The 25,593-nt window shown below is 53.6% G+C and overlaps 1 protein-coding gene across 4 annotated transcripts; it reads left to right on the forward strand.

Moving 5' to 3' along the window:
- Window positions 1-5,230: 5,230 nt before the first annotated feature.
- ABCF1 (ATP binding cassette subfamily F member 1) lies at window positions 5,231-22,335 on the forward strand. Of its 4 annotated transcripts, none has more exons than XM_062185668.1 (25): window positions 5,231-5,352; window positions 12,009-12,055; window positions 12,235-12,348; window positions 12,486-12,612; window positions 12,738-12,775; window positions 12,861-12,968; window positions 14,246-14,320; window positions 14,398-14,508; window positions 15,664-15,771; window positions 15,952-16,074; window positions 16,397-16,497; window positions 16,594-16,679; window positions 17,209-17,348; window positions 17,434-17,582; window positions 17,854-17,937; window positions 18,080-18,204; window positions 18,359-18,471; window positions 18,588-18,759; window positions 18,877-18,951; window positions 19,048-19,118; window positions 20,923-20,955; window positions 21,036-21,204; window positions 21,300-21,364; window positions 21,457-21,529; window positions 21,629-22,335. In XM_062185668.1, the coding sequence occupies exons 1-25, from the start codon at window positions 5,280-5,282 to the stop codon at window positions 21,793-21,795; spliced, it is 2,547 nt and encodes an 848-aa protein (XP_062041652.1). In that variant the 5' UTR covers window positions 5,231-5,279; the 3' UTR covers window positions 21,796-22,335. The 4 variants fall into 4 exon arrangements, with proteins under 4 accessions (XP_062041652.1, XP_062041655.1, XP_062041657.1 ...); XM_062185671.1 differs by having other exon boundaries at window positions 12,235-12,342; window positions 12,483-12,612; XM_062185673.1 differs by having other exon boundaries at window positions 12,235-12,342.
- The last annotated feature ends 3,258 nt before the right edge of the window (window positions 22,336-25,593 follow it).

A 25,593-nucleotide genomic window follows, 5' to 3' on the forward strand; every position in this document is an offset into this window, starting at 1 on the left:
GTCAGAGAAACAGTACTAATGCTAAGATTGGAAGAGATGCTTTGGAATGGTAACAGTCCTAGCTGCCTTTTATGACGTGTAAACAAATACATAAAGTAGGTAGCTGCATAAACAGGCATGCTGTTCATGTTAATGCTGGAGGCTGCCGGCACTGCAGCATAGTGGATGAAGCTGCTATTTGTGGTGCCAGCATCCCAGATGGGCACTGGTTTGAGTCCCTGGTGCGCCACTTCTGATCCAGCTCTCTGCTATTGACTAGGAAAGGCAGCAGAGGATGACCCAAGCCCTTGGGCCCCCACCTGGGAGACCTGAAAGAAGCCCCCAACTCCTGGCTTCAGATCGGCCCAGCTCTAGCTGTTGGGGCCGTATGGAGACTGAAGCAGTGGATAGCACTCTGTAACTCCATGAATCTTTTAGGGGGAAAAAAACAAAAACTAGCCATAAACCTGAGGTATCTATATAGGTTGTGGCTGAAGCCATGATCATGGATAATAGGAGTCTTCAGAAAGTTTAAGGAAAATGCATATTGTGAAAATGCATGGATTTAATTCCATTTTACTATGAACTTTAAGTACCTTCATATTCCTTCACTCTGTAAGTATCCAGTGCCTACTGTATCCCAGTTTATCAGGTTGACAGAAACCCAAGTTAATGGAAACTCAAAATCAGTCTTGAACAAAATACAAGTTTATTTCTCTGACAAGACTTATGGCTTGACAGTCCAAGCCATATGTGACAGTTGTGCCACCACAAGGTTCTCAGGTATTTAGAACCCAGTCACCAGCTTCCAGGTCCACAGTCAATAACCACAGATTCCTGTTCACAATACAAAATGAAGCTCTTTCTTCCTCAGCTGTGTTCAAAGACTCGGGAGGAAGGAAGAGTGGAATACCTAAATTTTAAGTTAGCGTACAGCTCTTCAACTTCTATTGCCACTGGTAGTAATTCCTGAACTAATATCTAGCTGTTTGGAAAAGTAGTCTTTGTTCAGATAGTTATGTGCTAAACAAATTACCAGGGGATTTTAGCTGGTAACAACATTGTAGAATGAACAGCCCCTACCTGCTACCCACTGCTGCAGTTTGGGGTGCAATAGGAAACAGTGGTGTCAGTGTCCTCCAGGCAAAGAGCACCAGGAATGCACCCACAAAGTTGTGTTTATTCTGCTCAGGGTTTTTTTCTTTTTTTTTTTTTCTTTTTTGACAGGCAGAGTGGACAGTGAGAGAGAGAGACAGAGAGAAAGGTCTTCCTTTTGCCGTTGGTTCACCCTCCAATGGCCGCTGGGGCTGGTGCACTGCGCTGATCCGATGGCAGGAGCCAGGTGCCTATCCTGGTCTCCCATGGGGTGCAGGGCCCAAGCACTTGGGCCATCCTCCACTGCACTCCCTGGCCACAGCAGAGAGCTGGCCTGGAAGAGGGGCAGCCGGGACTAGAACCCGGTGTGCCGGCGCCGCAAGGCGGAGGATTAGCCTAGTGAGCCGTGGCGCCGGCCTCTGCTCAGGTTTTTAAGAGATTAGGAATAGGTAGGCACTGTGGCACAGCGGGTTAAACTGCTGCCTGCTGCGCCAGCATCCATATGGATGCCAGTTCTAGTCCCTGCTCCTCCGTTTCCAATCCACCTTGCTGCTAATATGCCTGGGGAAGCAGCAGAAGATGGCCCAAGTCCTTAGGTCCTGCACCCAAGTGGGAGACCCAGCTGAAGCTCCTGGCTCCTCGCTTCGGCTTGGCTAGCCCAGCCTGGGCTGATGTGGCTGGAGAGTGAACCAGTAAATGGAAGATTATTTTCTCCCTCTGTCTAACTCAGCCTTTCAAATAAATAAATCTTTAAAAAAAAAAAGGCTAGGAGTGACAGGATTAGAATTTGGGTCAGATAATTTCAAAGAAACCAGGAATTATTCTGGTTTGGATGCTGTCAGGAAGCAGGGGACAATCATAAAACTGCACATCTTTGTGAATCTTTTTTAAAAAGATTTATTTATTTGAAGGAGTTACAGAAAAGTAGAGGTAAAGAGAGAGAGAGGTCTTCCATCTGCTTGTTCACTCCTCAGATGGCTGCAACAGCTGGAACTGGGTGAATCCAAAGCCAGGAGCCAGGAGCTTCTTCTGGGTCTCCCATGATGGTGCAGGGGCCAAAGGACTTGGGCCATCTTATGCTTTCCCAGGCCATAGCAGAGAACAGGATCGGAAGTGGAGCAGCCAGGACTCAAACCAGCGCCCACATGGAATGCCAGCACTGCAAGCAGAGGCTTTACCTTCTATGCCACAGCAACAGCCCTCTTAGAAAGTGTTATCTAGAAGGTGAGTGGAATGAAATGTGAGTGAAGCTGTAACCATCACTTATTTTAGCCAAGAGAGGACGCGTTTTGTGACTCGTGCAATGATGTCATTTTTGTCTTGCTTAGACAAGATTATGAAGTTTCTCTTCACCACAGTTACAGGATAACTTAATGTGACACCGGTTTTCTGTGAGATTGTTTAACAAGAGTAGCATGGCCTCGTGCATGAGTGTCAGGCCAGCAGCACCTATTACTGATGGACGGGTTCCCAGGTGTCACACTGCTTTTCTCAAAAGTAAACAAAGGAGTCTGTGTCCATACCACCCTGAACGCCCAATCTCGTCTAATCTTGGAAAAGTAAACAAAGGAATAATTACAGGTTATGATGGATGATATGAAGGTAATAAAAGGTACCAAGTAGAGAACAGTAGTTGGGGGACTACTTGAAACATAGTATGGAGGATAGAGCTCTCCCCTGAGGAAGTTACAGCTGAAACCACCCGGGGAGGAAAGTCTGACGTCTAATACCTGAGTCAAGGGCAAGCAAGGATGGGCCTAAGAAGGAGACTGACGGAGGTCAGAGGGGCAAGGAGGCGTCTGAGCATGGTGGCGGCTGGCTATTTGCTCTATACTAATGTAACGTGCGAAGTGTTTATATGCCATTGCCTTGTTTAAGTCTCAAACTCGTTGAATGAACACTTCAGTGCCTATCCTGGGAAGGCACTGTTTTAGGAGCTGAGAAGAACAAAAATCACTTCCCAAATGGAACCTACATTGTTTTGAGGATGTTAGACAATAAATACATGTATAATATGACTTTAAGTAATAATAAGTGCTCTGAAGAAAAAGTGGAGGAAGAGGCCAGAAAGTGACAGGACACGGAGTGGTGGTTAACCTTGTGCTTAAGATGCCAGTGAAGACACCCGCATCCCACACCCGAGGACGAGGACCTGGGTTTGAGATCTGGCTCCCGATTCCAGCTTCCTACTAATGCAGACCCAGAGAGGCAGCCACAGTGGCTCAGGTAATTGTGTTCCTACCATCCATGTGGGAGACCTGGATTGAGTTCTTGGTTCCTAGCTGTTGCAGACATTTGAGGAGTGAACCAGCGGATGGAAGCTCTATATCTTTCTCTGTCTCTCAAAAATTTGAAAAAAAATTTAATGTAGATTTGGTCATGTAACTCCACTCATCACCCTGCAATATCTTCCATTTTAGTCAAAAGGAGAAGTTAAGGAGCCAGCATTGTGGCATAGTGGGTAAAGCCATCCCCTGCAATGCCAGCATCCATGTTGGCGCTGGTTCGTGCCCTGGCAGTTCCACTTCTGATCCAGCTCCCTGCTAATGGCCTGGGAAAAGCAGTGGAAGATGATCTAGCTGTTTGGGTTCCTGTGGGAGACCAGGTTGAAGCTCCTGGTTCCTGGCTTTGGCCTGGCCCAGCCTTGGCCATTGCAGCCATTTGGGGAGTGAACTAGCAGATGGAAATTCTCTCTTCTCTCTTAAAAAAAATTTAAAAAGGTATTTTGAAAGTCAGAGTTAGAAAGAGAGGGAGAGAAACACTACCTCTCAAATAAATTTTTAAAAATATTTATTTATTTGAAAGAGTTACACTGAAGGAGAAGCAGAGAGAGGTCTTCCATCTGCTGGTTCACTCCCAAAATGGCTGCAACAGCCAGAGCTGTGCCGATCGAAAGCCAGGAGCCAGGAGCTCTGGGCCATCTTCTACTGCTTTCCCAGGCCATAGCAGAGAGCTGGATCGGAAATGGAGCAGCCAGGACTCGAACTGGCCCCCATATGGCACTGCAGGCAGCAGCTTTACCCGCAATGCCACAGCACCAGCCCTTCAAGTAAATAAATTTATAAAAAAAGATTTATTATTAAAAACTTAATCTGAGTCACTTCAGCATTTTAAAAAAGATACTTATTTACTTCAACATTTAGACCTCAGGAAGCGAAGCCAGCAAAGGCATGAAAAGAGCAGATGGAAAGGAGAGGTGTAAGCCGAGTGTCCCTGAGGGTGTGACCAGCTGTATCAGATGTTGCTGGGACAGTAGGCAGGATGAGCTCAGAGAACCGGCCCCTGAGCTGCTGACCTTGGCAAGAGTGAACTCAGCCAATGACCAACACAAAGGCATGATTATAGTGGCTTACAGAGAGAAAGGAAGTGCCCTGCCCTAGCTCCCACACCTATTATTCACTGGAAGAGCTGGCAGTGACCCAGATCTTGACCGTGCTGATGGCGTGATGGATGTATGCCTGTCAAAATCTCTCAAAGTGGACACTTTGCACTGTATTGTCAATTATACTTCAGGAAGCTGTTGTCAAAATTTTTTTCCCTCTTCCAGGCCAGCTCTCTGCTATGGCCCGGGAGTGCAGTGGAGGATGGCCCAACTACTTGGGCCCTGCACCCCTGAGAGACCAGGATAAGCACCTGGCTCCTGGCTTCGGATCAGCGCGATGAGCCGGCCGCGGCGGCCATTGGAGGGTGAACCAACGGCAAAGGGAGACCTTTCTCTCTGTCCACTTTTAAGAAAGGAGAAAACAGTATATCCAAGTGGCACTGCGCCGAGATTTCTACTCGCTGGGCTGGAGTTCCGCATTTGCAATTGTTCACTTCGGGATTCTATAACACATCTCAAGGCCGGGCAGCTTTAGCGGGCACAACTTACGTAAGGGGTTCGTAGCACGTACCAGGCACTTAATATATAATATACATATATATTCCAACATCTCCATGCTAGCCGGTGTAGCAAGGTCACCAGGTCAGGCTGACCGGGGTGTCATAAACCCAACACTGACGCGACGGGAGCAGGAGCCGGCCCGCCGCGTCGCTGAAGGCCACGCCCCGACAAGCCACGGTCACGCCCCCGGGTAGGCGGGGCGGCGCGCACGTGGGCCGCCGGGGGCGGGGCGGCCTCCTCGGAGAGGAGAGCCCGCCCACTCCATGCCGCCGGAAGCGGAAATAGGCCGGACGCCGCCGGAGCACCCGTAACTGCCACCGCGATGCCGAAGGGGCCCAAGCAGCAGCCGCCGGAACCCGAGTGGATCGGGGACGGAGAGAGCACGAGCCCCGCAGGTGAGCCTGGGGGGCCAGAAGAAAAGGAGAGTTTAAGAAGCGGGACAGACAGAATGCGCGTGTCCTGGGAAGAGGGGCCCGGGGCGCGAGGGTGGCCGGCCGTGCGGGGCTTACTGCGCATGTGTGCGGTGGGGCCTGCAGCGCTGGGTTAGGAGTCTGGGCGACGGCAGAGATTGTGAGGTGCCGCGCACGGACTGTAGGGGACTGGGTTAGAGACGAGGGAAGTGGGGGAATGAGAAAGCCCTGCTTTCTTCTCCTGTGGGCCTCCGTCCGTCCAGCCACGCTGTCTCGCCGCCGGTGCTTGAGCTGGTCTCGCTCCCTCCCACGGGCGCTCCGCTTGCTTCTGAGCCTCATCCGACTCAGCTGCAGCAGGGATTTCGGTTTGGGATGTTAGCCTGGGGGTAGAGATTCACCTGCAGAGCAGCTGGTGTTTGTTGGGCGCCTGTTGGTTTTTCTGTTTCGTAAATTTCATTTAAAAGGTAGACAGTGAGGAACCTCCCATCCACTGGTTCACCCTGCACATTGCCGGCAACAGCTGGGGACGGGGCCAGGAGGAAGCCAGGAGGGCCTGTTTTGGCTTAGGCTGTGCTTTTGGGAGGGGAAGGAAAAAAAAAAGTGCAGGCGGCCTCCCAGGCTTGAAGGCACTTGACAGCGGAGGTAAATGAATCCGAATAGCTACAGCGAATACAAAGGTGACTAATTTTACAAGCATTTTTTGGATGTCTACCGTGCACCAAGTGCTGTGCTGAGGCACTGGGGATGCAGAGAGAAAAGGTAAGCCTTTCCCTCAAGGGGCGCTCAGGCTGGTGGGGGCGAGGGAGCATTACCCAGACTCTGATGGACAGGGGTGGTGGATGTGCTTGGGAAGGCGCTGCCTGTGCAAGAAGAGGAGCGCCCCCTCAGACGGGCAAGCTAGGGCTGTCAGCAAAGCCTCCCGGACAGGCAGTGTTTCTTCACGTTCACTCTTGAAGGATTGCTGTGAGACAGCACCTGGGAAGAGTCCTCCAGGCTAGAAGTTTGTGTACACGAGCCTGGCTGGTTCCCGCTGGGGCCTGATGACCAGTGTGATGGCGTTGGAAAGATGAGCAGAAGTAAGGAAAGGCTTGAAGTGCTATTATTCCAAGGGGTTTAGTCCTAAAAACATGAAGAGGAAGGATCCACAGAAATGCGTAAGGGATGGTGTGGTCAGTTCCCTCAGTAACATTGAACAGTAGAGAATGGACCTTGAATTGATTGGGGTGGATGCACGGAGGCCATGTAGGGGGCTCCAGGAGAGAAATGGTAAGAGAAGAGTTACTAAGGAAATGGCATGGACTAGAGCCCAGGACTGATTATATAAAGGGAGAAGCATTAAGGTTGACACTGTAGAACCCATTAGGTATGGGGCTGGCATTGAGGTGTAGCAGATAATGCTGCTACCTATGGCACCAGTATCCCATATGGGCGCTAGTTCAAGTCTCCAGTGCTCTACTTCCAGTCCAGCTCCTCGCTAATGCACCTGGGAAAGCAGCAGAAGATGGTCCAAGTGCTGGGGCCTCTTCACCCACTTGGGAGACCCAAAAGAGACTCCTGGCTTCAGTCTGGCCCAGCTTTGGCTGTTGTCAGCCATTTGGGGAGTGAACCAGTAGATGGAAGATCTCTCTCCCTGTAACTGTGCCTATCAAATAAATAGATAAAAATAAACCCCTCTTTAAAAAGAAACTCAGTGAGGCTGGCGCCTTGGCTCAACAGGCTAATCCTCCGCTTTGCGGTGCCGGCACACCGGGTTCTAGTCCCGGTTGGGGCGCCGGATTCTGTCCCGGTTGCCCCTCTTCCAGGCCAGCTCTCTGCTGTGGCCCGGGAGTGCAGTGGAGGATGGCCCAAGTGCTTGGGCCCTGCATCCACATGGGAGACCAGGAGAAGCACCTGGCTCCTGGCTTCGGATCAGCGCGGTGCGCTGGCCGCAGTGCGCCAGCCGCGGCGGCCATTGGAGGGTGAACCAACGGCAAAAGGAAGACCTTTCTCTCTGTCTCTCTCTCACTATCCACTCTGCCTGTGGGGGGAAAAAAAAAAAAAAACTCAGTGCGTAGCAGACCATCAATTGAAACAACCATGGGTTGGAGGGTGGAGGGTGGGAAGAGATAAGGTCATTTTGAATGCTGAGTTGGACGTTTCTAAGAAGAGATGGCAGGGAGATTGTTGGCTGTGGAGAGAGACTAGAAATGAAGACACGGGAGAGCCTCGTTGCGGCGTTACACACAGAAGACTTCTCTACAGAGTGCCAATACAGTGAACAGAGGACCGCCACGTGGGTGGCAGGAGCAGTGAAGAACCAGTTTTTTTAAGGGAAGAAGGCTGAGGAAGATGAGACTGAGAAAGGTTAGCAGCTAGGGAAACTGGAGGCAAACCAGGAACATGCAGGATCCCAGAAGTTAAGAAACAGAAGGGGCCCAGGGCTGTGGTGGAGTGGGTAAAGCCACTGCCTGTGATGCTGGTATCCCTTATGGGCACCAGTTCTTGTCCCAGCTGCTCCACTTCCAATCCAGTTCACCGTTCATGTACCTGGCAAGACAGCAGATAACGGCCCAAGTGCTTGGGCCCCTGCCAACCACGTGGGAGACCTGGATGGAGTTCCATGTTTCTGGCTTCAGCTTGGCCCTGCCCTAGCTATTTAGGGAGTGAACCAATGAGACATCCTTCTCTCTCCCTGTCTCCCGTTCTCTGTATCTTTGCCTTTCAAAGAATAGATAAATCTTTATTAAAACAAAAATTCTGGGATTGACCACCTAACAGGTTAATTATAACTTAGAGAAAAGTAGTTTCCATCAGATGATACCCACATCAGATTGCAGTATGTTCACAAAGGGACGGTGGGCCAGCTTTTCACCAAGTGGTTATGGTCCCTGTGCCCCACGTTGGAATGCCTGGGTCAATATCCAGCTCTGGCTCCTGCTCGCTGCTCCCTGCTGATGTGGGCCCTGGGAGGCTGTTGTGAGGGCCACATAATTGAATTCCTGCCACCCACATGGAAGATTCAGTTCCTGGGCTGAAGCAGTCATTTGGAGAGTAGGATGGGAGAATGCTGTCTCCATCCCACTCCCAAATAAATGAACAAAATTTAAAACAACCACAGCCAAACAGGAGATGAGGCGGTAGAACCAATGAACCGCCCTTTTGAGACTGAAGATAGGGTGGAGAACATGATTGGGGAATGTGTGGCAGGTTAAGGAAAGTATTTTTTTTTTTTAAGATTTATTTATTTTATTTGAAAGGCAGAGTTACATAGAGGCACAGGCAGAGAGAGAGAGGGAGAGAGGTCTTTCATCCACTGGTTCACTTCCCAATTGGCCACAATGGCTGGAGCTGCGCTGATCCAAAGCCAGGAGCTTCTTCCCAGTCTCCCATGTGATTGGCAGGGTTCAAGGACTTGAGCCATCTTCTACTGCTTTCCCAGGCCATAGCAGAGAGCTGGATCAGAAGAGGAGCATCCAGGACTTGGACCACCACCCATTTTGGATGCCAGCATTGCAGGCGGCGGCTTTACCTGCTATGCCACAGCGCCGGCCCCCATTAACTCTTTTTAAAAATGTTTATTTTCATATGCTTGAAAGGCAGAGCATGAGAGAGAGGTATCTTTCAGCTACTGTTTTGTACAGCAAATACCCGTAGCATCCAGGGCTGGGCAAGGCCTAAGCCAAGAGCCGGGAACTTCATGGGGGTTTCCCAGCTGCATTATCAGGAGGCTGGGTCAGAGGGGTAGCTGGGACTCGGAAGAGCACTCTGATGTGGAATACGGACATCCAAAGCTGTGGCTTAACTGCCTGTGCCACAGCACATCTGCCATTAGTAAAGATTTTTATTTATTTGTTTGAGAGGTAATGTTATAGTCAGAGGAGAGACAGAAAGGTTTTCCATCCACTGGTTCATTCTCCAAATGGCTGCAACAGCTGGAGCTGGGCTGATGCGGAGCCAGGAGCTTCTTCTGAGTCTCCCATACGGGGTATAAGTACTTGGGTTATCTTCCACTGCTTTACCAGGCCAATAGCTGGGAGCTAGATTCGAAGTGGCACAGCCAGGACTTGAACCAGTGCCTATATGGGCTGCAGGCACTATAGGCAGGGGCTTAGCCTGCTACACCACAGCGCCAGCCTCTAATCTTTTTTTTTTTTCCTTTGAAGATTTATTTATGGGGCCCGCACTGTGGCGCAGCAGGTTAAAGCCCCAACCTGCAGCACCAGCATTCCATATGGGCGCTGGTTTGAGTCTCAGCTGCTCTGCTTCCAATCTAGTTCCCTGCTAATGTGCCTGGGAAAGCAGCAGAGGATGGCCCACATCCTTGGGCCCCTGCACCCACATGGGAGCCCCAGAAGAAGCTCCTGGCTTCGGATCAGCTCAGTTCTGGCTATTGCAGCCATTTGGGGAGTGAACCAACAGAAGGAAGACATCTCTCCCCCCCACCCCACCCCGTAACTCTTTCAAATAAATAAAATATTTTTAAAAAATTATTTATTTGAAAGAGTTACAGAGAGAGGGCGAGACAGAAAGGTCTTTTAATCTGTTGGTTCACTGCTCAAATGGCTGCAGCAGCCAGAACTGAGCTGTTCTGAAGCCAGGAGCTTCTTCCAGGGCTCCCATATGGGTGCAGGGGTCCAAGGACTTGGGCTGTCTTCCACTGTTTTCCCAGGTACATTATCAGGAAGCTGGATTGGAAGTGAGCAGCCAAGACTCCAACCGCTGCCCATGTGGGATGCTGGTGTGGCAGGCAGTGGCTTAACCTGCTAAGCCGCAGCGCCAGCCCTAATTATTAATCTTGTACATTTTCTAATTCCATCATGTTGGTCACCTGGTACTAGGGTCAGATTTTGAAATGTGTTCTTGATGGAGGACACGATCGAGCAGAGATAGATACAAGTATGCCCGGCATTTCATCCAGGAGCACAGACAAGCCAGGGTCTTAGATGCAGGTGTGAGTGGGAAGCAGAAAAGATAGGATGGGGCCCTAAGGTCTGTGAAGCCCTGAATTACAGGGATTATCTCAGGGTTTTCAGCGAAGTAGATAGATGCTCAATAAACCTTTGCTGATAAACTACTATGATGGGATTCTGATTTCGGAATACTTATACTTCATGTAGTAAAGAGCAGGAAGCCACCAATCATTTTCAGAAAAAACTTAAATGACTACAGGAATGCTTTTGGATAAAATTGAACAGCAGTGGTTGAAGGAGATGGTTTGATAAGGAAGGGATAGTGGCTAGGCCTGGGCATGAAAACAAATCATGAGGCTGCTTGGCTGCCTTCTAATGTGATAGTGGAAGGGAGATAGACACGGTCCCCACCCATAGGGAAACAAGGGTGGACAGAAGGGAGGAGCTGGAGTTTGTCCAGTCAGTAAGTACACTTTTACTGACTTAAGCACAAATAGTCTCGGTTCACTTTCTGGGACGAAAGACTGACACAGCAAACACAGCCAATCCTCACTGACTGTAGATTCAACCAACCACTGTTTGAAAATATTCACAGAAAAGAATTGCATGTGTCTTGCTAGTGTGGGGACATTTTGTTATTGTTGTTTCCTAAACAATACAGTGTAACAGTTATGTGTATCACATTGTGTCAGTGTTACAGGGCCTGTAGAGATTACTTAAAAGATGGGATGTGTGTGTGTGTGTGCACTGTTTGATGCAAATACCATGTCATTTGGTGGGCCTTGACGATGCGTGGGTTGCTCAGGGATGGTCGTAGGACAGTGAGTAGGGTTCATTTATTTACCAGATGACACCATGGCCTGCAGGTTCCTCTCACAACATATCCCAAACAATTCATAATGTTGTCTTCCTACCCTTTCCCAATGGGGGTGGGAGAAAGGACCTTTTCTTCCACTATTTAACTCGCTCAGTTTTGCCAACTGAAAACCTGGAGATGTGTCTGAGTGTACAGTCTTACTTGTCCTCTGTCCCCACCCTGTGGATCTTCCTTCCGTCCCTCACCTGGCCACTGCTGCTGTCGGCCTCCTGGGTTACTGCGTTGCCTCCTCACAGATCTGCTATACTCTTCCCCTCCCACCCTTGCTCCATTTTGAAGTCAGAGTGGGGCCCGCGGTGTGAGAATGACCCTGCAGTGAGGTCCCCATTCCTCACCTGACTGCAGTCTCCCCTGGCCCTCTTGCACCCCTCAGTCTGAGTCTCAGCCACACCAAACCTTCCCCTGCGTCTCCATGCGTTTGCATCTCACACTTGGAGCTGTGCACGGCACTAGAACCCCGCAGTGTGCCCAGAACTTCTCACACTTCGGGTGTTAGCTAGAGTGTTGTTTCCACAGGAAGGCCAGCCTCAAAGGTGGGGTCAGCATGTCCCCACAACAAGTAGCTTTTACCTTCCCTTCTGTAATTACTCTGTTTACAAATCCCTCTTGCAAAGCCTGCATGCTTCAGGGAAACCCAATGTCTGCTTCTGTGTCCCCTACACTGGCACAGGGTGTGACGCATGGAAGCTGTATCAGGTGAATGATTGGAGCGCAGGACGATTCTTCAGGAGTTGGGATAGTGACAATGTCTAGGGAGCGATAGTTGAGCTGGGAACAGAATGAAATGGGGGGGAGAATCCTGGGAGCCCTGTAGCGGAGAGGACACTGCTCTGGATTTGCTGATGAGCATTCATAATATCTGCTTAACCTTCCAGACAAAGTGGTGAAGAAAGGGAAGAAGGACAAGAAGACCAAAAAGACGGTGAGAAAGTAAAGGCTGAGGATGAGAAGTGAGTGGGGGGAGGGTCCTGGGGGACGAGCAGATCTTGTCAAGAGACGAAGCAGGATGCGGGTGAGATGTAGGCCCACTGGGCCTGTGTGGGGCGGAGAGGGCTTGGTTGGTCTTGGAGCCATGCTTACCCATCTCTTAACTCTTTATAGTTCTTTGAAGAACTGGCAGTAGAAGATAAACAGGCTGGGGAGGAAGAGAAAGTGCTCAGGGAGCGAGAGAAGGAGCAGCAGCAGCAGCAGCAGCAGCAGCAACAGCAGGTACAGGTGGCTTGGAGTCCCGAACCCTGGATCCAGCGCCCCTCCGCAGGCCACATTGGCTCTCTTAGCTGACGGGGAGCTCTGTGGTCAGGCCCGCAGCAGTGGCCGGGCTCTGTTCTCTCACTGCCTTTTGCTTTCAGCAGCAGAAAAAGAAGCGCGACACCCGGAAAGGCCGGCGGAAGAAGGATGTCGATGATGATGGGGAGGAGAAGGAGCTCCTGGAGCGCCTCAAGAAGCTGTCGGTGCCGGCCAGCGACGAGGAGGACGAGGGTGAGCGGGCACGCCGAGCCCCAGCCGCAGAGGACACCGCAGGCACCGCCTTGGGGAGGGGTCGGAGGCACAGCCGGACGGCATAGGTCTGGGTCCTGTCTCATCTTCTCCCCTTGTCGTTTCAGCGCCTGCCCCAGCACCCCGAGGAGGGAAGAAGAACAAGGTGAGCTGTCTGCGTGGTAGACGGAGACCCCACGTGCAGCCTCCCCTCCCTCCCCACTGACTTCTCTGGCCTTTTCATTTTCCAGGGTGGGAATGTTTTTGCAGCCCTGATTCAAGATCAGAGTGAGGAAGAGGAGGAGGAAGAAAAACGCCCTCCTAAGCCTGCCAAGCCAGAGAAGAATCAGATCAATAAGGTGAAAGTGGTGACTCTGCCTGTCACTCCTTCTCTGTTCACCTGCTGGCCATGGTGTGGAAATTCACTGTTTTTAAATGAGCTCTTGTCGGTCTGTCTGTCTTCTGCTGTCATCTTTCAGAACACGACCGTCACTCACACCTGCAGTGATTCTCTTGCACAGGTGGGGAACCTTTCCACTGGCCAGGATCATTGAGATATTTGGAGTACCATTCACAGGCTGTACAAAATCATTAACTTAAAAATTAGCCTCCATGGCCGGTGCCGCAGCTCAGTAGGCTAATCTTCCTCCTGCGGCGCCGGCACTCCAAGTTCTAGTCCCAGTCGGGGCGCCGGATTCTGTCCCGGTTGCCCTCTTCCAGGCCAGCTCTCTGCTGTGGCCCGGGAAGGCAGTGGAGGATGGCCCAAGTCCTTGGGCCCTGCACCCCATGGGAGACCAGGAGAAGCACCTGGCTCCTGCCTTCGGATCAGCGCAGTGCACCGGCCGCAGCATGCCAGCCGTGGCGGCCATTGGAGGGTGAACCAACGGCAAAAGGAAGCCCTTTCTCTCTGTCTCTCTCTCTCTCTGTCTCTCTCTCTCCCTCTCACTATCCACTCTGCCTGTCAAAAAAAAAAAAAAAAAAGCCTCCACGGCCAGCACTGTGGCTCACTTGGTTAATCCTCCGCCTGCGGCACTGGCATCCCATATCAGTGCTGGTTCTAGTCCCAGCTGCTCCTCTTCCAGTCCAGCTCTCTGCTGTGGCCCGGGAAGGCAGTGGAGGATGCATGGGAGACCAGGAAGAAGCACCTGGCTCCTGGCTTTGGATCAGCCCAGTTCCGGCCGTAGCTGCCATTTGGGGGGTGAACTAACGAAAGGAAGACCTTTCTCTCTGTCTCTCTCTCACTGTCTATAACTCTACCTGTCAAATAAAAAAAAATAAATTAGCCTCCTGTAGATGTAGTGCATTTTGAGTCCTGCCTGCAGTTGCATTGGCAGGGCCAGACCAGATTTTGCAGGACGTTCCTCACCCCTGTTCTGCTTTAAACTCGAAATCTAAAACCTGCTCTTCACTTGGAACTGCTCCGTGTATCACTCAGATCGGTCTGATTGCTTGCTGGCGTTCAGTTTGCCCATGTCCATGTTGCTGCTGCTTCCTCCTTCCTAGAGTACCTTCTCCAAACCTGCACCGTTGCCTCTTGTCGGGATTGGCTGTTGTGCCCGCATCGTGCGTGCTGGCTTCGTCGTCCCTTACCTTCGTTGATACTTCTTAGTCCTCTCTGACGGTGTGTGTCTTCCAGGTTGTGTCTGAAGAACAACGGCCAGGTCTCAAAGGCAAAAAAGGAAAGGAAGAAAGGTCAAAAGGCAAAGCTAAGGTGAGAGGAACTGGTAGGAGGTGGCACCAGTTCTCAGGAATTAGAGCATTTTCTCAGACCTGTGTTTTCCCTCTTAGCCTCAGAATAAGTTTGTTGCTCTGAACAATGAAGAGGAAGAAGAAGAAGAAGTAACGAAAGAAAAGGAGCCTCCCAAACAAGGGAAGGAGAGGGCCAAGAAAACAGAGCGGGTGTGTATTTTGGTGTTGGGAGCAGAGGGAACTTGGATTCTATGGCTCTTAGGTGAAAGTTGGTTACCATGCAGTAACAACAAATCAAATTTTAAAGATTGATTGATTGATTTGAAAAGTAGAGTGACAGAGTAAGCAACCTTCCATCTACTGGTTCTCTGTCCAAATGGTTGCAACAGCCAACACTGGGCCAGGCCAAAGCCAGGGGCCAGTGACTCCATTAGGGTATCCCACAGAGGTGGCTGTGTTCTGCTGCCTCCCAGGTGCATTAATTGGAAGCTGGACCAGCAGCAGGACTGGATCCCAGGCGCTGTGATATGAGATGCAGGCATCCCAAGCAGTTGCTTAACTTGCTGCACCACAACACTGCCCCGGCAGACTTTCTGTACAGGGCTACATAGTAATATTCTTGGCTTTGCAGGCCATACACAGTCTGCTGTGTCATCGTCATCGTTCTTGTCTTTTTTGTTTGTTTTAAAAACTCTTATAAAATGTAAAAACCTTTTAAACTCAGGGCACATAGAAACAGGCACCAGGTCCGATTTGGGCCAGCGGCTATGGTTTGCAGTGCCTGGTCCAGCAAAGAAAGGGCTCCAGAGTTAGTCTCAGGTGGTCTGGGTTCTGCTTTGCATTTATTGGCCATGTGACCTTGAGTGTGCCTTTCCATGTCCTTGGTCGGAGCTTGTCTCGCTGAGCTTGTCTCATCTTTGTGAGCAAGGGGAGGCTGGTGCCCTCCGTGCCCCCTTACTGTCAGCACTTCCTCGTTCTCTGATCCTGCCTGGCTCCTGGGCGTTGTGTATTAGGGCTGCCTGACTGCCTCTTGGCATGTAAACGTGTCAGCCACGCAACCTCATCAGCCACAGAGGAAGCTCCTGTACTCCGCCCACAGTTCTGTTGTCTTGGGTGCTGTACCCACAGGCCCGTAGGAGTCTGTGCTGTGGCTTTGTGTGCGTGTGTGCTCGCAGCGCCTGTGCCACCATTCCCACTGGCAGAGATTGACGGAGGGCCGCGTGTGAGAGGGCGGAGGATCCCAAGATAAATAGCCCAGGAGTCTGGGTGGACCGGGAAAGAGCTGGCTGCGGAACTGGGGGAGGGGTGTGAAATCTGAGTCTGCAAAGGCCTCTCAATTCTCGTTACCACCTCTGGTTCTCATAGGGTTCAGAGGACGAAGGGGAGGAGGAGGAGGAGGAGGAGGGGGAGCCTAAGGCAGATGATCCCTATGCTCACCTCAGCAAAAAGGAGAAGAAAAAGCTGAAGAAGCAGGTAAAGCGCAGGTGTGAGTGGCCGGAGCTGGGGGCTTTGACCTGTCATGCTGAACTCAAACCGTGAAGGAAGGAGAGCTCCGGGGCTGCTCACGGACAGCAGGGGAAGAGCTGTGCCGCGTGAGCCTCGGCTCAGGCCCCCAGGGGCATGGGCCTCACGCCCGTTCTGCTTCCTTCTCAGATGGAGTATGAGCGCCAGGTGGCTTCTCTGAAAGCAGCGAACGCTGCTGAAAACGACTTCTCCGTGTCCCAGGCGGAGGTGTCCTCCCGACAGGCCATGTTAGAGAACGCGTCTGACATCAAGGTGAGGCCCGAGGGCCGCCTCCCCTGCTCAGCTGGGAGAGCTGGTTCCCTCGTCCTTCCTGAGTGGCTGTGGCAAGGAGGGCCACCGTGGATGCGTTAGTGCTGGGGAAGAAAGCTGTGTCTGCCGCCGTGAGCGAGGCAGAGCAGTCCAGCCTGGGAGGCCGTGGTGCCCAGGGAGGGCCAGCCCTGGGGAGCGGGCGGTTCTGTGGGAGGCTTTGGTTTGTCAGGTTTCCACGTGGGGAGAAGGCTGCTGCACTGGCCCTACTGGGAGAATTCTCACCTGCTCGTCCCTTCCTCGTGCCCACCCTCCCTGATGGCCACAGCTAGAAAAGTTCAGCATCTCTGCCCACGGCAAGGAATTGTTTGTCAACGCGGACCTGTACATTGTAGCCGGCCGCCGCTACGGGCTGGTGGGCCCCAACGGGTGAGGAGAGGAGGGGGCTGGGGGTGCAGAAGGGGACGGGGCTGGAGTGGAAAGAAGAGATGTGGCTGCCTGGTCCTAATGGCTGTCACTCCCCAGCAAGGGCAAGACCACACTCCTCAAGCACATTGCCAACCGTGCCCTGAGCATCCCTCCCAACATCGACGTGCTGCTGTGTGAGCAGGGTGAGGCTGGGGGCATTGGGGTAGAAGAAGCCGTGGTAGTGGGGTGGGAAGGGGTGTGTGGGGAGCCTGGGGGCTGGGAGCGAATGCTCCCGGGAGGAAGGGAGGAGCAGATGCCCCACATCGGAGCGCCTGGCTGTGAGCCTGGCTCTGTCTCCTCACTGCAGCTTCTGGTTAGTGCAGACCTTGGAAGACAATGGTGATGGCTCAGGTAATCAGGCTCCTGGCACTCATAGGAATTGGAGTTGATTTCCCATTCTCAGCTTCAGTGCCCAGCCTGAGTCTGGTGGGGTCATTGTGGGCCTTGGGGAGTGACCCCGTGGATGAGAACTCACTGCCCCCCACCCAGCCTCTCAAAAAAGTTACTAACATTTTTTTAAAAGGAGGGTTGAGTGAATGAGGCACGTGAGCGTGTTCTATCTGGAGTAAGTGCAGAGAGCTGGGCAAGGTGAGGGCAGCAAGAACGGAGCTGAAGGGGCCAGGGAGTAGGTCCTTGGGCCCGTGGGGTGACCTGGCCGTTACCCTGCTGCAGAGGTGGTCGCGGATGAGACTCCAGCTGTGCAGGCTGTTCTTCGAGCCGACACCAAGCGACTGAAGCTGCTGGAAGAGGAGCGCCGGCTGCAGGGACGGCTGGAGCAAGGGGACGACACAGCCGCCGAGATGCTGGAGAAGGTAGAGGCAGTGGCGCAGGGCGCCTGGGCTGAGCCTCGGGAGTGCCGGGGCCCTGCGGCATGTGTCCTGTCCTCTGCCACCCCAGGTGTACGAGGAATTGCGGGCCACCGGGGCAGCGGCCGCGGAGGCCAAAGCAAGACGGATTCTGGCCGGTCTGGGCTTTGACCCTGAAATGCAGAATCGGCCCACCCAGAAGTTCTCGGGGGGCTGGCGTATGCGTGTCTCCTTGGCCAGGTGGGACATCCCCCTCGCATTCACCATTCCAGACCCCAGACCACCAGGGCCGTTTCCTTCCTTCCCTGCCTGCATTGTAAGAACTGGGCGTCTTCTCCATTTCTCACCCTACCCGGGGTGTGTTCTCAGCATCTCCTGCATCAGAACTCCGAGGGAGCTTGGGAAAGGGTGTTCAGGTTCCCAGGCTCCACCTCACAGGGGCTTCTCTGGGTTCCGTGAGCAAGGACCTTCGTCCCCCCAACCCTACGCTCTGCTGCCCCCCCCCCCCCAGGGCACTGTTCATGGAGCCCACGCTGCTGATGCTGGATGAGCCCACCAACCACCTGGACCTCAACGCCGTCATCTGGCTCAATAAGTGCGTTGTCCCTGGTGATGGCCACTCGTGCACGCGCCCCTGTAGCTCTCCCACCTCTCAGCCCAGCCCTGTTTTTCTCCCTCCACTGCCTCCTGTCTGCTTCCCCTACTTGTCGCTCATGTCGTCCTTCTCCAAAACACAGCTACCTCCAGGGCTGGCGGAAGACGCTGCTGATTGTCTCCCACGACCAGGGCTTCCTGGATGACGTCTGCACAGACATCATCCATCTGGACGCGCAGCGGCTGCACTACTACAGGGGCAATTACAGTAAGTGGGGTCGTCGGTGAGGGGCGGAGCCCAGGCACGGGCTCGGACGTGGGCCCGGCGTGGAGACACGCTGCCCTGGCCCATGTCACCGGTCCCTGGTCATCATCTGCCAGGGGGAGTGTGGCCGTCATGCCTGTCCCCCTTTCCTGCCCAGTGACCTTCAAGAAGATGTACCAGCAGAAGCAGAAGGAGCTGCTGAAGCAGTATGAGAAGCAGGAGAAGAAGCTGAAGGAGCTGAAGGCGGGCGGCAAGTCCACCAAGCAGGCGGTGCGCACTGGGCTGCCTGGGCCACCCTCCCCTCACTGTGGAGAACGAGGGGCCGGGACTCACCGCAGGGACCGCCGTGCAGCATGCAGACTTGTCCCTTCCTTCCACCCCTCCAGGAAAAACAAACGAAAGAAGCCCTGACTCGAAAGCAGCAGAAATGCCGGCGGAAAAACCAAGACGAGGAGTCCCAGGAGGCCCCCGAGCTCCTGAAGCGCCCCAAGGAGTACACCGTGCGCTTCACTTTCCCGAACCCGCCGCCCCTCAGCCCGCCCGTGCTGGGTCTGCACGGTGAGTCTGACCATGACCCCGGCGTGGACGGGTGGAAGCGCGTGCACCGCAGCTCCTGCCCCGAGGCCGGCACCTCGAGGGGCCGGGCTGTGAGTTGCTGCTTTTCCTGGCTTTCAGGTGTGACATTTGGCTACGAGGGGCAGAAACCACTGTTTAAGAATCTGGATTTTGGCATCGACATGGACTCGAGGAGTGAGTTGATGATGTGGGCTGGCTCGGTGTGTGGGGCGGGAGCCAGCAGGGTTTCTGGGGTCCTCTTTGTCTGACCGCCTGTCTGTCTGCTTGCAGTCTGCATCGTGGGCCCTAACGGCGTGGGGAAGAGCACACTGCTCCTGCTGCTGACTGGCAAGCTGACGCCGGTGAGTCTCGCAGCCCGGGCAGGAGAGTGAGGGAAGTGGAAGACCAGCTTGTTCCCCAGACGCTAAGATCAGGGCGTCCGCCTGGCGGTGCAGGGTCAGATCCAGAACTCAGCGTAGCTCTCTGTGCGGGGCTGTAGACGAGAAGAGTGTAGATCTTCTAGGAACAGAGGTAGGACTGGGCTTGGACTCAGTGCCATACTCCGGGGCTGCTGCCACTTTTTTTTTTTTTAATTAAGTTTTAAATTTTATTTGATATGCAAAGAGATAAAGCTCTCTCATCCACTGGTTCACCCCCCAAATGCCACAGCAGCTGGGCAGAGCCAGGTGGGAGCCAGGAGCTGGAACTGTGTCCAGGTTTCCCATGTAGGTTGCCAGGGACCTGAGTACAAGAGTCATCACCTGTTGCCTCCCAGTGCACAGTGGCAGGAAGCTGAATGAGCAGCGGAAGAGCCAGGACTCAAACTAGGCACTCTGAGGTGGGAGGCAGATGTCTCGAGCAGACACCCCTGAGCAGTCCCCTACTCACCATGTTTTGGTTATACAAGAATGTGTATAGACATTACATAACCCAGGGTCAGTGCTGTGGTATAGCAGGTTAAGCCACCATCCGCAGTGCTGGCATCCTATATGGGCGCTGGTTCGAGTCCCAGCTACTTCACTTTCTCTCCTACTAATGTGCCTGGGAAAGCAGCAGAGGATGGCCCAAGTCCTTGGGCCCCTGCACCCATGTGGGACACCCGAAGAAGCTCCTGGCTCCTGGCTTCAAGTACTGGCTCCTGGCTCTTGTACTTACAGTGCATCCATTTGGGGAGTGAACCAGTGGATGGATGATCTTTCTGTGTCTCTCTCTCTCTGTAACTGCTTTTCAAATAAATACATATTTGAAGAAAATAGGCTAGAAATTGTATAACCCAAGAGAGAAAACTAGAGAAGCCAGTAAACGTTATATTGGATAATTCTCCTTTCCTTTGTAAACTTGGGGTACATTTTCTAAGAGAACAGGCTATCATGTGAATTGTTTTCTAGTCTGCCTTCTTCGGGTCATAGCTATTAAGCATATTTCCATGCTAATAGTCACATGCTTACTTGTACCTTATAAAGATCTAGAATGACTTTATAAAAAAAAAAAAAGATTTGTTTATTTACTTCTTTGAAAGGCATGGTGACAGAGGAAGAGACAGAGATCTTCCATCTGCTGGATCAGTCCCCAAATAGCCAGAACCGAAACCAGACCAGGACCTCCGTCCTGGTCTCTCATGAGTGGCAGGGACCCAAGCACTTGGGCCGTCATCCACTGTCTTCCCAGATGCAACAGCAGGGAGGTGGATTGGAAGTGGAGCAGCCAGGACTCAAACCAGTGCTCTGATAGGGGTGCTGGCATCACAAGCTGCTGTGCGCCACGTGCTGCGCCGTGACACGGGCTCCTACCATGCCTCGTGCGAGACGTTTGGAGTCGCTTGTAGGACCTGTGCCGTATTGCCTTGTCGGACCACAGAAAGGCTGCAGCCACTCCTCCCTCCAGGGTACCGAGGGGCCTCTTACTGAGGCCCACAGAGCGCGATCTTTAGGAGGATGTCAATTAGACACACACCCCCCCAGTGAAACTCTCTTAACGGCCCCCGAGGCGGAACCCTAAAATGTGCCACTCACGAGCCTAGCTGGCCCTCGCTCTGCAGGTTTCCCGCGTGTGCCTTTGTTAGGAGTAGCTCGGTATTCAGTTCTGCCATTTGTTTGCCCTTCTGAAAAGTTGGGATTCGGGGCTGTAGCCCTTTGCCTTGTCTCACCACTTTCTTTCTCCTTGCAGACCCGCGGGGAAATGAGAAAGAACCACCGGCTGGTAGGTGGGCTTTGGGAGGCAGGGGGTAAAAGTCTGACAGAGCAGCATCACTCATGACCACCTCCCTCTCTCTTGGGCAGAAAATTGGCTTCTTCAACCAGCAGTATGCAGAGCAGCTGCACATGGAGGAGACGCCCACTGAGTACCTGCAGCGCAGCTTCAACCTGCCCTACCAGGATGCCCGCAAGTGCCTGGGCCGCTTTGGCCTCGAGAGCCACGCCCACACCATCCAGATCTGCAAGCTCTCTGGTACCGTGCTGGGGGCCGGGGGAGGCCAGGGAGTCTCAGCCTGGTCATGCAGTGTCAGGCTGCAGGTGCAATGGGCCGCCTCCTCTCTGCCGCAGGGGGGCAGAAAGCCAGAGTGGTGTTTGCAGAGCTGGCCTGTCGGGAGCCTGACGTCCTCATCTTGGTGAGTGCGCTGGGCTGTGGGCGAGGGACAGGTGGCTTGTGGTGGGAGGTGGGAGTGCCTGTGCACTCTCATGGGCTTCTTCGTCTCTGTAGGATGAGCCTACCAATAACTTGGACATAGAGTCCATCGATGCTCTGGGCGAGGCCATCAACGAGTACCAGGGTGGTGAGTCAGCCTAACGCACCCCGGCCCGGCCTCTCCCTGGGGACCTTCAGCTGGGGCCGCCGCCTTCCTTGTGCTCACTCAGCTCTTCTTTCTCCAAAGCTGTGATCGTCGTCAGCCATGACGCTCGCCTCATCACGGAAACCAACTGCCAGCTATGGGTGGTGGAGGAGCAGAGCGTTAGCCAGATTGACGGTGACTTCGAGGACTACAAACGGGAGGTGTTGGAGGCCCTGGGTGAAGTCATGGTCAGCAGGCCGCGAGAGTGAGCTTCCGGCCCGCAGCGTCCCAAGAGACCAGCGGACATGGCCCGGAAGCCCTCGTCATCACCCACCTCTGGGCCGCAGCTCACCCAGCGACCAGTCGGGCACCTGCAGGTGGAGTGTGGCCTCGGGTCACCAGGATACCACTTGGATCGCGTCCGTTCTCCCTGAAAGACTTGCCTGGTGGACATCTCTGCAGGCAGCTGCGCTGGCCTCGTCCGTGAGTCCCTCCGCACAGAGCTGACTCCTGCAGTGGGGCTCCAGCAGCCTCGCTCGCCTGGCCTGGCGTCTCGAGACTCAGCGCTCAGAAACCTGCCTCTGGGCCGCCTTAAAGCTCCAGCGCAGCCGCGCCTGGGCTCGAGTGCTGCTGTCCTCCCCTTGGGGGTCCCGTGCTGACTCTGTGATGCTGGCAGCTCGTAGAGCTCACAGCTGGCTCCCAGAGGCCTGTGCTCTCGCGCAGCTCGGGACAGGGCGCCTGCAGCCGCTTGTCTCTCGGGACCCGGAGATCGCCCTCTGCAGGGCAGGAAATAAAAGGCATCGCTGCCACCCTGTCCCTGCGTGGAGATTGCTGCTAGTCGGCGCCCCCGGTCTTCATGGTTTCCAGGCCTCTTCCTCACTAACACAGTGGCTCTGCCTGTGTCCTGCGCCTCCCCCGCAGACAGGCAAGGGAGAGCGTTGTCCCTTGTCTGTGTCCAAGCGGAGTTCTCAGCGAGGAGGTGCTCCACTCTGTGGTCAGGGACCAGAGTACTGGGCCTCCTAAAGCTTAGTAAATCAGCCGGCCACTGAGCCCCTGCTGTGAGGGCAGGAAGGGAAGGGCGCCCCCTGCTGTGGTGAGCAGAGAACGTTGGAGAGCTACACTACGGCGCGTGCGCAGACGTGGTCGATTCCCGGATGCGGCGGGTGCCGTGTGTCTGAGGAGGGAAAGGATGGTGCATGGCTTTGTATTTGTCAGGGTCACTTGAGGATGGACCTTGAAAAATAGTAAGCACCGGAGCGGAGTAATGAGGAACAGGGAGCCGGTATTTCGAAACTGGAAAACATAGCTAAGGCCTGAAGAGAGTGCTGTTGGGAGCCAGTGAGGGAGCCTGACGTGGCCATCTCGGGATGGGGACGTGGGTGTGGAAAGTCAGGGGTCAGTGGGTGGTGGTGGGTCAGGTGCAGTGGAAGCAGGGCAGACCGCACAGCTGTGTTGGGAGCTGTGTCCAGTGGGCTGGCAGTACTGGCAGGCACCGGTAGGGGGAGCGTGGAGCGTAGATGGCTGTGTGGGTGCAGAGGGGCTGCAGGAGTCAGGAGGATCTGAAGGTGGACAGCTGACCGCCGGGAAGGCGTCCCGCAACAGCAGGAGCCAGGCTCCGGGCCCGCTCGCTGATGCTGGGGCCGTGGACAGGCTGCAGGTGCCTGGGTCCTCGTCTGCAGGGTGAGGAAGTGCCTCGTTGGACTTCCCGGGGATTAGATGTGCAGTGGTGGTGGTTTTTTTTGTTTTTTTTTTTGTTTGTTTGTTTGTTTTTTAAGATTGATTTATTTATTTGAAAGGCAGAGATAGGAGGAAAGAAAGAACTTCCACTGGTTCACTCCCTAAGTGGCAGCAATGGCCAGGGCTGGGTCAGACCGAAGCCAGGAGCTTCTTCCAAGTCTCCCACATGGATGCAGCAGCCCAATCACTTGGTCCAACTTCCACTGCTTTCCCAGGCTCATCAGCAGGGAGCTGGATTGGAAGTGGAGCAAACCGGTGCCCATACAGGATGCCAGCACCGCGGGCAGAGGCTTACCTGCTCCGCCACAGTGCCGGCCTCTAGGTGTACAGTATAAAGTGCTTTGCTTTCTTTTACTGTTGTTACACGCATCTCCTGTTGCACTTCAGATTTTCAGCTCACTAGTCTAGATGAGATGATAGTAATATATAATAGGAGTGTTACTTATAAAACGAATGTCAAAATTCTGCATTTCAGTTTTTTTCAAGCACTTGAATTTTTTTTTTTTTTTAGAGTTCTTATTTGAAAGGTTTAGTTGAGAGGGAGGTACAGGAGGAGCGAGATCTTCGGCTGGTTTGCTTCCCAGATGCCCTCAGTGGCCAGGGCTGGAACCCATTGACCCAAAACCAAGAGCCTGGAACTCCATCCAGCTCTCCCACATAGCGGGCAGGGACCCTGGTACCTGAGCCGTCATCTGCTGCTTCCCAGGCACATTAATAGGAATTTGGATCAGAAGTGGAGCAGCGGGACTTGAACAGGTGCTCATAGGGGATGCTAGTGTCTCACCAGCAGCTTAAGCAACCGTGCCACAACACCAGCCCCAGTGTTTCAAGTGTTTGACCACTAATGTCAGGTGCTTGAGGTGCTATGAAAGGACCTCCATCCTGGGCACACATGTCCTTCCTTTAATACACAGTCTGGGGCCGGTGTTGTGGTGCAGCAGGGCACCAGTTGGAGACCCGGCATCTCCACTTCCGATCCAGCTCTCTGCTGTGGCCTGGGAAAGCAGCAGAAGATGGCCCAAGTCCTTGGGCCCCTGCACCCACGTGGGAGACCCAGAAGAAACTCCTGGCACCTGGCTTCGGATCGGCACAGCTCTGGCCATTGTGGCCAACTAGGGAGTGAACCAGCGGGTGGAAGACCTGTCTCTCTCTCTTTGCCTCTCCTTTCTCTGTATAACTCTGACTTTCGAATAAATAAATCTTTTAAAAAAATACATATACTCTGTGGCGGGATTATCAATAAGTGTGGGCAAGCATATGCCCTGCCTCCAAAACCCAGCACAGAAATGGAGCAGGAAAGGTAGGACACACAGATATACGTGGTGGGGAAAGTGGAATTAAGTCTTTTACTCATAGATTGAACTTGTAGCTACAGTTCATGGAGAAATGTGGTACATGGTCATGATTGTCCACACCTTCCTGACGAGGAAACAAAACCCAGCCCTGCCTGCCCCGTGTCACCCAGCCCGGAGAGGCAGAGCTGGGATGGTGGTCCCTGGTGGCTCCGATGTCTGGGTTCTCATCTGAGGCTGTGGACAAGAAGAGCAAAGGACTCATCCCAGAGGCACGGTAACCACCATCAGGCTGTGGAAGGCGTTAGGAGGGTCACGACAACAGTGGGAGAGGTGAGATCCAAGAAAGGCCCATGGCCACAGGAAGCCACCAGGGGACCTGAGAAGTGAGAAGTCGCCCCGTGTAGCCAGAGCTGAGAGCCGCAACCGAGCCGCTGGAGTTGCCTGGCCTCGAACCTCGGGCCAGGAGCCTGGCAGCACCTGGCGGTTAGAAGTGCAGACAGCAGCAGCAGGTGCTGCGGGAAGAGCACTCTGCGTCACCTTTACGTGGGGTGAGCAGGGGTGGTGTCAGCAGAAACACTACAGGCAAGACCTGACTGTGGACAAGGAACCAACCCGACTAAGAGGAACAAGCTGTCGGGGAAGGGTCAGGAACGCAAAGGCACGGAGACTGCCCTAGAAGCGTGTCTTGAGGGACCAGCGCTGTGGTGGAGTGCCAGTCTGAGTCCTGACCCGCATCCTGGGTGCAGCAGATGATTCGGGTGCTTGGGTCCCACCGCACATTGGAGACCCAGATGGAATTCCAGGCCCGGGGCTCTGGCTTGGCCCAGCCCTAGTGGTTGTGAGCTTCAGAGGAGTGACCAGTACCTGGAGGACCAGTCTGCCTTACAAGGAGATGAAAGTAAGCTACAAGAGAAATATGGCTTGCCGTGAGAGAGTGAACAGCAGTCAGTATGCACAGGGCCACGTGCCCGGGTAGGGATTTGGGATGTGATTCTAGGGACAATGGGTGGGCATTGGTGCTGTTTCAGCAGGAGT

This window comes from Lepus europaeus, chromosome 3 (assembly GCF_033115175.1).
Source record: "Lepus europaeus isolate LE1 chromosome 3, mLepTim1.pri, whole genome shotgun sequence".
NCBI lineage: Eukaryota > Metazoa > Chordata > Mammalia > Lagomorpha > Leporidae > Lepus > Lepus europaeus.

Excerpts from the sequence above, each read along its gene's own strand:
- ABCF1 (XM_062185668.1), top strand. The coding sequence starts at position 5,280 with ATGCCGAAGGGGCCCAAGCAGCAGCCGCCGGAACCCGAGTGGATCGGG. Across the intron at positions 12,613-12,737 it reads CAGCGACGAGGAGGACGAGG|CGCCTGCCCCAGCACCCCGA; the intron begins GTGAGCGGGCAC and ends TTGTCGTTTCAG. Across the intron at positions 18,952-19,047 it reads CATCGACATGGACTCGAGGA|TCTGCATCGTGGGCCCTAAC; the intron begins GTGAGTTGATGA and ends GTCTGCTTGCAG.